At 34.7% G+C, this 11,357-nt stretch overlaps 1 protein-coding gene and 1 non-coding gene across 3 annotated transcripts; both read right to left on the bottom strand.

The window, feature by feature from the left end:
- TRNAS-GCU lies at positions 6,861-6,942 on the bottom strand. Its single transcript has one exon. It is a non-coding gene; the product is annotated as a tRNA-Ser (tRNA).
- LOC107621766 (G-box-binding factor 1-like) lies at positions 8,935-10,091 on the bottom strand. 2 transcript variants are annotated; one of them, XM_021113606.1, is made up of 5 exons: positions 10,047-10,091; positions 9,745-9,959; positions 9,523-9,600; positions 9,285-9,407; positions 8,937-9,174 (listed from the first exon to the last, which is right to left on the bottom strand). In XM_021113606.1, the coding sequence occupies exons 2-5, from the start codon at positions 9,901-9,903 to the stop codon at positions 9,124-9,126; spliced, it is 411 nt and encodes a 136-aa protein (XP_020969265.1). In that variant the 5' UTR covers positions 9,904-9,959; positions 10,047-10,091; the 3' UTR covers positions 8,937-9,123. The 2 variants fall into 2 exon arrangements, with proteins under 2 accessions (XP_020969266.1, XP_020969265.1); XM_021113607.1 differs by having other exon boundaries at positions 8,935-9,174; positions 9,745-10,080.

Genomic DNA, 11,357 nt, shown 5'->3' with positions numbered 1-11,357 from the left:
TGGACCACCAGCAGCAAGGGTGTCCCAAATCAACTCAAGAGAGAAGATCTCAAACCAGTCGCCAGAGGATGGTTGGACTTCATTGGGCGTTCTATATTGCCCACTAGCAACTGTTCTGAAGTCACCGTTAAAAGAGCAGTGATGATCCATTGCATTATGTTGGGAAAAGAAGTGGAAGTTCATCAACTGATCCCATCTAAATTTTACATACTTGCAAACAAGAACTCCAAAGATGTCAGGTTGGCTTATCCAAGCTTAATCTCTATGCTCTGCAAAGATGCTGGAGTAAGGATGGGAATAACGGAGTACATCTCAGTAGAGCAACCAATCACTAAAACCACAATGGAAAAATAACAAGTGCAGGATGACCCCATCAAGAGGAGAGCACAAGAATTTCTCCCAGAAATCCCTCAATTTGAATATTGGGAACATCTTGAAGCATCTGTTACTAAATTGCAAGAAGCTATGGACCAAATAAAAGAAGAACAGCAAAACCAAAACAGCATGCTTTGCAAACTGCTCAGGGAACAAGAAGAGCAAGGGCGTGACTTAAAGGAACTGAAGCGTCAGAAGTTATCTCTTGAAGGACCAAGCACCCCACAGACTAGAGGAACATCCACATCCCAAATTCAAGGTTGTTGAGTTCTAATCTTAGCCTTAACTCTGTGATAATTGTTCTTATTTAAGTTTTACCTTAGAAGTTATAGTAGTAGTTAGTAGTTATTTTATCTCCAATTAAGCTATAATTTATTTTTCTCATCATCATTAAACATGAATAAAATAGAAGATTTTCTTTAGAATAAGGAGGCAATATTTTTCGAGTTTTAATAAAAGAAATTCTAATTATTTACATGTGGTGACAATGCTTTCTGCCTTCTGAATGAATGCCTGAACAGAGCATATGTCTTTGGAATTTGATGTTCTTGAATGTTAAATATGTTGGCTCTTGAAAGAATGATGAACATGAGACATATTATTGATAATCTGAAAAATCATAAAAATGATTCTTGACGCAAGAAAAAGCAGTGAATACAAAGCTTGCAGAAAAAAAAGTATATGCGAAAAAAAAAAAGAGAGAGAAAAAGCAAGAAGAAAAAGCCAATTGCCCTTAAAACCAAAAGGTAAGGGTAATAAAAAGGATCCAAGGCTTTGAGCATCAGTGGATAGGAGGGCCTAAGGGAATCAAATCCTGGTTTAAGCGGCTAAACCAAGCTGTCCCTAACCATGTGCTTGTGGCGTGAAGGTGTCAAGTGAAAACTTGAGACTGAGCGGTTAAAGTCAAGATCCAAAGCAAAAAGAAGAGTTTGCTTAAGAACCCTGGACACCTCTAATTGGGGACTTTAGCAAAGCTGAGTCACAATCTGAAAAGGTTCACCCAATTATGTGTCTGTGCGGCCAAGGTTGATGTCATTACTAGTTTACCTCACCCCTCTTCTGTGAGGGAGATCCGCTCCTTTTTGGGGCATGCAGGATTTTATAGGCGCTTCATCAAGGATTTTAGCAAGATTGCCCTGCCATTATCCCGCTTGTTACAGAAAGATGTGGAATTTGAGTTTGATGATGTTTGCAAAGGGGCATTTGAGAAGTTGAGGAAAGCCCTCACTATAGCACCCATGGTAAGAGGCCCTGATTGGACACAACTATTTGAGATTATGTGTGACGCCTCCAATTATACTGTAGGTGCCGCGCTTGCACAGTGCGAGAGTAAGCTCCCTTACATTGTTGCTTATTCTTCAAAGAGATTGGATGCGGTACAATCCAATTACACCACTACGGAAAAAGAGCTTCTAACGATTGTTCATGCATTGGATAGATTTAGATCTTATTTGCTAGGCTCCAAAATACTGGTGTATACGGATCATGCAGCCTTAAAATATTTGTTTGACAAAGAATGAATCGAAACCTAGGCTCATACGTTGGATCTTGCTCTTGTAAGAGTTTGACATTGAGATTACGGATCGAAGTGGGTCATAAAATTTGGTTACGGACCATCTGAGCTACCTTGAAAATCTTAAATATGACCCATTTCCGATTGACGACTCATTTCCTTTGGATGGTTTGCATGCTATTTTCAATAGCCTTCCTTGGTTTGCATCTATGGTGAATTACTTGGTTGCCAATATCTTTCCTCCTAACTTTTCAAAACATCAAAGAGATAAGTTGAGGAGTGACTCTAAGTACTACATTTGGGATGACCCTCACCTGTGAAAATGGAAGGTAGACCAAGTGATTCATAGATGTGTCCCGGAGTCCGAATTCCACCCTATTCTTGAATCTTGTCATTCATCCCAGTGTGGTGGTCACTTTGACACACAATGGACAGCTAAAAAGGTTTTGGATTGCGGATTCTGGTGGCCAACATTGTTCAAGGATGTAAATCAATATTGTTTGTCATGTCACTAATGTCAAAAGTGAGGAAATGCATCCCAAAATGAAATGCCTCAACTACCAATGTTGTTTTGTGAAATCTTTGATGTATGGGGTATATACTTTATGGGGCCATTTCCTAACTCAAGTGGATATCTTTACATTCTATTGGCGGTTGATTATGTATCAAAATGGGTGGAAGCGATTCCTACCCGCCTTGATGACACTAATACTGTGGTTTCTTTCATTAGAAACAATATTGTATGCCGCTATGGGTCGCCACGAGCAATCGTGAGTGACCAAGGTACTCACTTTTGCAACAGCAAGATAGAAGCATTACTCAAGTGATATGGGGTACTACACAAGGTTACAACCGCTTACCACCCCCAAACTAATGGCCAAGCGGAGGTGTCCAACCGAGAGATAAAGCGGGTTTTGGAAAAAGTGGTGAACCCACAAAGGAAAGATTAGAGTTCTCGGTTGGGTGACGCATTGTGGGTGTATAGAATGGCCTATAAGACTCCTCTAGGGATGAGTTCCTTCCGGATTGTCTATGGGAAGGCATGCCATCTCCCGGTTAAAATTGAACATAAGGCCTATTGCGCGGTCAAGCAATGCAACATGGACTTCACCAAGGCAGGCATAGCAAGGAAGTTGCAATTAGAAGAACTCAAATGTCTTAGGATGGAGGCCTGTGAGAATGCAAGGATCTATAAGGAGAAGACTAAGGCATTTCATGATCACCATATCCGCAAGAAAGATTTCCAAGAGGGTGATGAAGTTCTTCTATACAACTCGAGACTTAGGTTCTGCTGTCTTCTATAATCAAGGGGCAGTGATCCGATAAACCCCTTGGACCTCCCCTTAGACGCATATCCGGGTGATAAACTCTAACTTTTTGGTTTATCTTCTGCTTAATTTGGGGGATTTTATCACCTTTTCTCACATTTATTCAATGAAATAGCATGGTTTTGCAATTCTCCCTTGATTTGTGCTTAAATGTGAAAATATGCCTTTTAGGCCCTTAAATTGGTGATTTTAACTCACCTTAGTTCCATTCGATGCCTTGATGTATTTGTTGAGTGATTTCAGATTCATAAGGCAAGTATTGGATGGAATAAGTGAGGAGAAAAGCATGCAAAGTGGGAGAACTCATGAAGAAATGAAGGAACCGCAAAGCTGTCAAGCCTGACCTCTTCGCACTCAATTGACCATAACTTGAGTTACAGAGATCCAAATGAGGCAGTTCTAGTTGCGTTGGAAAGCTAACATCTGGGGCTTCGAAATGATATAAGATTTGCTATATTTTCCGCGCGTATAGGGATGTGTACGCGCACTATACGCGTATGTGTCAATGGATCAACATGATTCACTAAAGTGAAATCGTGGCCAGTGATTTGTAGCTCATTTTTGGCCCAATCCAACTTATTTCTGATGCTATTTCATGCAGAATTCAAGCTTGGGTAAAGGAAGAGAAATTTTTTTGGAGTTTTTAGCATCGTGTAGTTTAGTTTCTAGAGAGAGAAACTCCCTCTTCTCTCTAGAATTAGGGTTCCTAGGGTAGTTCCATCTTAGATCTAGGCATGATTTCTTGAATTCATCTTGTTTCCTTTATAATTTATTGCTTCTACTACTCTATTCTTCTTAGTTCTCTTGTCAATTTTACTTTTATCTCTCTTTTATGTTTATGAATTCTCATGTTGGATTTTGTTTACATTTAATGAAATTTAATGTTTGATATTCTTTTAATTGTTGATTTGAGTTGTGAATTTACTTTTCTTGCAATTGGTAGTTGGTAGATTTATTATTCTTGCATTTTTACTTTGCTTTCCTTTTATGCCTTCCAAGTATTTGACAAAATGCTTGGTTAGGCTTTAAAGTAGATTTTGAGCATTCTTGGCTTGGGAAGAGTAATTGGACAATCTTGAGTCATTAATACCCAATTTAGAATGGTGATCTAGAGTTGTTAGTTAATATCATTTTCAATGACTCTAATCTCTTGCTAATTCAAGTAGTGAGTTGATTAAGATTTTTGACTTGAGATTAACTAGTCTTGTTTGACTTTCTCTAATGGAAGATAACTTACACCTTCTTCCAACATTGGGGATGACGAAATAAGATAAATTCTTGTTAAGTATTGTTATGATTAATGACTAGGATAGAAAGCCTATGATCTCAAACCTTGCCATGAATGTCTCTCTTTATTAATTGCTTTCTTTAATGGCTCTCTTTACTTTTCTTATCATTTATTTTATTGCCCCTTTTATCAACCAAACCCCTTGTTCTTCATAGCCAATAATTGACCATTTCATTGCAATTCCTTGTGAGACGACCCGAAGTCTAAATACTTCGGTTAATTCTTATTGGGGTTGTACTTGTGACAACCCAAATTTTTTATTAGAGGATTGTTTGTTGGTGTAGAACTATACTTGAAACGAGAATTCATTCATTTGAGGAAATTCTATACCATCAAAGAATTCACTCATCACCGGGTACACATCAATCCACTCCACAGAAACTAAGCACCTGTCAATACGACTGCACGACTGTCCTCTAAACCATGTATACTTTCGATCATTTAGTGCCAAATCAATCAATTCCATATCATTGATCCATGCTCTAAAATCTTCTGCCAACGCCGACAATCTAGTCGCACCTTTTCTTTCTACCATATGCAAGATTTCATTAAAATCCCCCAAACAACAAAATGGCACCTGGACCAATCCTGCAATATAGCTCAATTCTTCCCAATCATACACCAAACAGATAGCACAATGAAAATTATCTTTTACCACAACCCCTTCTACACACAGTCGTCTGTCTCCTTTGTAGCAATTAGTCATTTTAAAAATTCCCTCATCCCAGATTAACAATAACCCTCCAAAAACCCCAGTTGAACTTACAAACTCCCAACATGCTCTGTCTCTACCTCATATACGAGCTACGTGCAAATTATTCACAAGTTCCTTCTTTGTTTCTACCAAACCCAACATATCCAACATAAACTTACTTTTAAAATTCCTCAACATACCAACTTTTCCTGAACTTCCCAACCCCCTAATATTCCATGAACTTATAATCATTTCATAAAATTAGTACACACCTGTTTACAAGTTTTTGAGCAACTTCTTCCTATTTTGTCTTTCTGCTTTGTCTGTCGTCGCTTCAGAGCAATCACTTCATTCTGCTCCTGCAAGATAGCCATGATATCTTCCTCATCGCTGCATTGAGCACCTGACTCTACAGCTAATTTTCAAGCCTCTTTATTCTCGGCCATTTTCACTACCTAGCTTGGTCTTTGTTCTTCATTGTGATGGTTAGTATCACCCTCCAAGTCAACTGTCAAAGATAAAACTAAAATATATTTAAAACATCAGAGATATTATTATAAAACTAAACTAAATATAAGTGTTACAATATGTTGTGACTATAATACAAAAAAACAACAAAAAAATATTTTTCGAAATTAAAATAACTAGTCTTAAAAAGCACACAATAAAAATATTTGAAAGTAAAAAATTTACTACTAATTCTTTTTTACAGAAAAATAAGAAAAGATTTTCAATTTACAAAAAAAAAAATTAATCTTTGATAGAGTTCATATTTAAGAGTCTAATTATATATGAAAAAGAGTTGAAATTTAAATCAACTATATTCTTAAGATTTAATTATTTTATTAGTTAATTTTATCAAATTTATAATTAAGTTACTAAATTTTTTTCTTTTAATTGAATCTTTATATTATTTTACATTTTGTAATTTAGTCCTTTTCGGTATAAGAATGCTAGAGTTAATGAAATATTTTTATACAAATTGAATGTACCCACAATTAAAAACTTAATTAGAACTTTGATCAGAAATTTTTTAGAGAGAATATTCTGTTGATTTTAATATTTTTGACACAAAAAGACTTAATTATAAAATTAAAAATAGTATAGGAACGTGATTGAAAAAAAAATATAGAAATCTAATTACAAATTTAATAAAACTACAACGGAATAATTAAATCTTTATTTATTTGTAGTTATCATTATTTATAATAATTCACACTCACGTTGTTCATACTTCCTTTGTAATTATGAGATAAATGAACGGAAATCAGAGACATTCACCGGTTGCATGATTCCTTTGTGCAAGAATAATGGAGAAGAATGGTAATGTGTATTGTGCTGTAAGCACTCATTAAGCAGCGTAATCATGATCTTTTTTCTATAATTGCGCAATTGGTATATATAGTGACATTGTTTTCAGGCAACTTGGTTCAATTTCTATTAGTGCAAAGATTCACAATGATGATGAACCACGATCTCCCTTCTGAAGTTGAATAAAACCTGGATCTATTACGTGTATTTAGCTAGCAAAAGTTCACAACAGCATCAGTGGATGAGTATCATTATATGTACAAAAAGCCAAGAACTTCAAACCAAACACATTATAGCCACAAAGAAATCAAAGTAATATCACCAAAAAATTAAAGAATAAAACAGAGAAAACGTCGCCTGAGAGATTCGAACTCTCGCGGGGAAACCCCATGTACTTAGCAGGCACACGCCTTAACCACTCGGCCAAAGCGACAGTTATTGACTTGAACACATTGTTAACTTAACTTCCTTTGTAATAGTTGATGCCTTGAAAATTGAAATAACTAAAGTGGGAAAGTGAGAATTTTTTTTTCTTGAAATAATTGCTGGTAGCATCAACTTTTATGCATGGTTTCTTATAGATAAAGAATTTAATTATTGTGAATTGTTGTCATATATTAATATGTTAATTTTAACTAGAAAACTATTCAGGTAAAGATGCTTATTTTATTTTTTATTAAAGATATTTTTGTGTTATATTTTAAATTACTGTCCATCCATGCAACGTTCGGCCGAGTGATCCTCGGAGGTGAAGTAGCCAATTTTCACTACAGAAAAAAAGCTATATTGTAGGAGTTTATTAACGGAAGTTTTAAAACAATCCTACAAATTTAATTTTTAAAACAAAAAGTTATCTTTCATTTTGTTAAGAGTTTTATTTACAGCAGTTTTTATTTTGAATAGTAGGATTTTTGAAACTCCCCCAAAACTAAATCAATTCCCCAAACAATTGGCAATGCAAAAAGCTCTTTCTTCCCGCGAAATCCATTTTCCCACCTCGCTAACACCCTTTTCTGTTCCCACTCTCCTGATATAGTAACTGCTTCATTCTTCATTGTTCACATTTCTTCATTGATTGCTGCTGCTATACGCGGTTGTGCCATTGCAACTGCCGTTCATAATCTTGCTGCTATTAGCGTTCCGATTGCTGCTGCTGTTGGCGTTCCAGTTCCTGCTACTATTGGTGTTTGCGTTTGTGTTGCTACTGATGTTCGTGTTCCATTGCTGCTGATGTTCACGTTCTTAGTTGCAGCTGTTCTTCCATAAAAAAGGTATGTATATGAACTAATTAGGGTTTATAAACTATTTATCCCCTTTCTGATTAGTGCTTTGTATGACAATATCATGAATTTATGGCTCTAAATTTAACTTTAATTGTGTTTCTATAATTTTTAATTCCATTTCAGTGGGTAATTGATATTCCAATTTTTTTGTCTTCTATTTGCATGTAATGGGCACATTATTGTTATTATTATTATCATAGTGCATTGCTGATTTTTTGTTGGCTTTTGATTGTTGAAAAGGAATGAAAAAAGAAATCTACAAGCATCTTAATCGATTTTCCAGATCGAGCTCCTTAACTATATTTCTGCAAATTTTGCCATTTCACATTTTCACATTTGGCTTTTAGTTTCATATTGTTGATAGTAACACAAAATCAGTTACCACTATTGGTTGAAAATTGTTTCTTATGGTTACCGTTTTATGAATTTCTAATTTTTTCTTAGTAATGACTACTGGTTTTTCTTGTAGTTCATTTCTGTTTTTTTTTTCTTCTGACTTTTGATGTATTATATGTTGCAGGTCATCATTGAGAAATATACAAGGACAGACATCTTTACATTGGACAAGAAAAAGTAAGTTCTACCTATATGTTTAATTTGTTTTTTAAGATTATTTGTGTACAACAATAATGATCAGAAGAAATAAAACCTGTGCACTTTGGATAGCTAATTAATTATTAGCTAGTTTCAAATTTAAAAAAACAGCTATAGAATATATTTATGATAATGTATACTCCTTCAAAAAGTGCTTTTTCTGCATCACTTTCATAATATATATATATATATATATATAATCCAAATGAGAGGGAGTTTACTAAGAAGAACCAGCTGCCTGAGCCAATAACTATTAATAATACTATAACTATTAATAAGGACGTAACTAGTTTTTCTTTGCAACTTTATTAACATATAAGGACATAACTTGACTCATAGTATAACTATTAATAATACTAGAACAGGGTAAAATTAATACATGAAGTATATATATATAATTGGAATTCTTATAATGTGATTAGTAATGGACATTATTGCTATCACTTAATTAAGACACAATGACATTGGAAAAGCCTTGAACATCATTCAAGAGAAAAAGAAAATAGTTTCAGTCAGAAATGACGTGTATAATACAACATCAGGAGAATTACAATTGAGGCTTAATTAATGGTATAATAAAATTAGTGAACAAAGAAGAAAAATTATACTATATCCTATGCTCAATTAATTAATAGAACCGGCAGTGATAGAATTGCAGCTGCAAGTCTGTCTCTTCTAGCTCTGGGAATTGATCAAACCTCGGGGTTTCCTTATAATGAAGATAACAAAAAGGTGATTTATTCGAGGTTGGCAACTGCTTCTGGTCCACATAACCTTTCCAACTTTTCCTGTTGACTGTTGACAGCAAAAGTATTGTTAGAGGACATAATCTAAGGTTTTAAGACCATAACCTGGTCAATGCTAATTCAGTTCAATAAAATTTGGAGGTGTAATTTACCTTGATGGAATTATTTTCAGCTGTAAGCTTCTCGCATTCTTCTAATACTCTCTGAAGTTCTTCTCTCAGAGTCTGGCTCTCGTTTCCCAGTTCCACCTTCTTTTGCAAGTCCTCGCACTCAGCCTGGTGGATACAACAAATGAAAAACATTGAAGGATGTCAATTTGTAGCATTGGAAACACTGAAATATTATTGATAACCCTTAACCATTGCTTGCATGAAGATAACTGTAAACTACCTGCTTGCGTAGTCTTGACCTCCTAGCTGATTCTCTGTTAGACTGTTTTCTTTTCTGTCTCTTCAGGTCACGTTCGTCCTAAAAAAACCGAAATAGGAAAGGAAAGCTAAGGCTCTGCAAGGTAAAGGAAACAACTAAGAGATGCACAAGATAAAAAGGAAACGTTTTTTAAAACAATGAATATATGGCCTGAAGTTCAAGAAGATAATGTGTAAATCATACTTGTATCCACTGTTCACCAAGTGCAACTTCACGTCCCATTATAGTAGGAGGGTTGACAGCTCCTGGGGCAGGTTGATTGTTTCTCAGTTTTGGAGCATCAGCTTCTGCAGAAGATGCATTCCACAAGTCCATTCCAATATTAAGATTAGTTGCAGCCATTCACACAGCAGCCTTTCCAGAAGATTGAGTTATGGCATTGTTCTGTGCATTGGCTCCTGAAAAAGTTCACAATTAAGACAAAATTGCTTGAGTAACCATGTAAAAATTAAAGATAGGAAAACATGCAGAAGAATGCAACATACCATCAGCAAGCATTTTGTCAAAGCTTCCTTTCTTGTTTGTCAAAGCTTCCCTTCTTGTTAAAAATTTTAAACTAATTTTCAATTATAGCTTATCAAAAGTCATAACAATTATGTTAGATAATGAGTAGTTTCTAATATTAATTATTGGCTCTTGCTTTGTGTGTAGACAACTCCTGAAATTGATCACACATATTGATTGATTGCTACTGCTAATCGCGGTTGTGCCCCTGCTACTCGCATTCGTGTTGCTGCTGCTGTTCGTGTTCGCATTCGGGTTTGGATTTGTGTTGCTGCTGTTCGCGTTCCATTGCTGCTGCTATTGGCGTTCATAGTTGCAGCTGTGCTTCTATGCAAAGGTAACAATTTGATAGCATATAATTGAGCTTAGAAATTTGTTAGTGTTATTGAATTTTCCCAATTTGATATTTGGCTTCTTGAAAGATGAAATTATATTTAGTGATTCCAAGTTCATTTGAAACAGAGAATGCTTCATGCTTCATTAACTTTGACCTTCCTCAGTTCCTAGTTAAAATCTTATGAGAAAATTTGAAGCAAATCTAATCTTCAGGAATTTAAAGCTTTCAATTTTTAAAAATTATGTTTTTTTTTCCTTTTTCCTCCTCTAGACCTATCATGATGTTCTAGACTGGTAGAAATGATTTTTCTTACACAGATGAGTTTTGCCATGACCTGTGAGATAGAATTTGGTGTTGCAGATTTGATTTGTGGGAATAGATTAGGGAAAATTAGATGCTAAATTTCTTTATAGAATAAAAAAATGTAGAGAGTTAAACTGTGAATATAAAAAATAGAGATAGTCAGTTTTATAGTTGAAGTTAAAATAAAGAGAACATTTTGATTTGTGATAATTGTGCCTTCTGTTGCATTTTGTTATTTAAAATTAAAGTTTTCATTTGTTGATGTTCATACTAAACTATTTTTATCATTTTTTGTTCGAAAATTATTTTTGCAGTATCTGAGTAGTTGATTTGGCATACTTGTTGCTCCTATATCACTGATACATTCGGATCTAATCCACACCATTCAGTTGATTCCTTTTACAAGGTAATTCTCTGCCTCAATAAAGTAATTACATGTTCTTTATTCTGAATAAAATAGTTATAGTTTTGCAATTCTATGTATATCATTTTTGGGATTTTATTTTTGAAATATCTATTCTCCTTTTTATGTTGTAGTGATTTTTTTCTTTTTCTAGTTTTCGATTTATTTAGTTGATTGGCAATGACTGAGCTTCAAAAATATTTTTGAACAACATAAACTTTAACATAAAAGCCACATAATAATATTCAC

This window comes from Arachis ipaensis, chromosome B10 (assembly GCF_000816755.2).
Source record: "Arachis ipaensis cultivar K30076 chromosome B10, Araip1.1, whole genome shotgun sequence".
NCBI classification, from domain to species: domain Eukaryota; kingdom Viridiplantae; phylum Streptophyta; class Magnoliopsida; order Fabales; family Fabaceae; genus Arachis; species Arachis ipaensis.
Note: the sequence above shows the minus strand (reverse complement) of the source record. Positions and strands in the feature narration are given on the sequence as shown.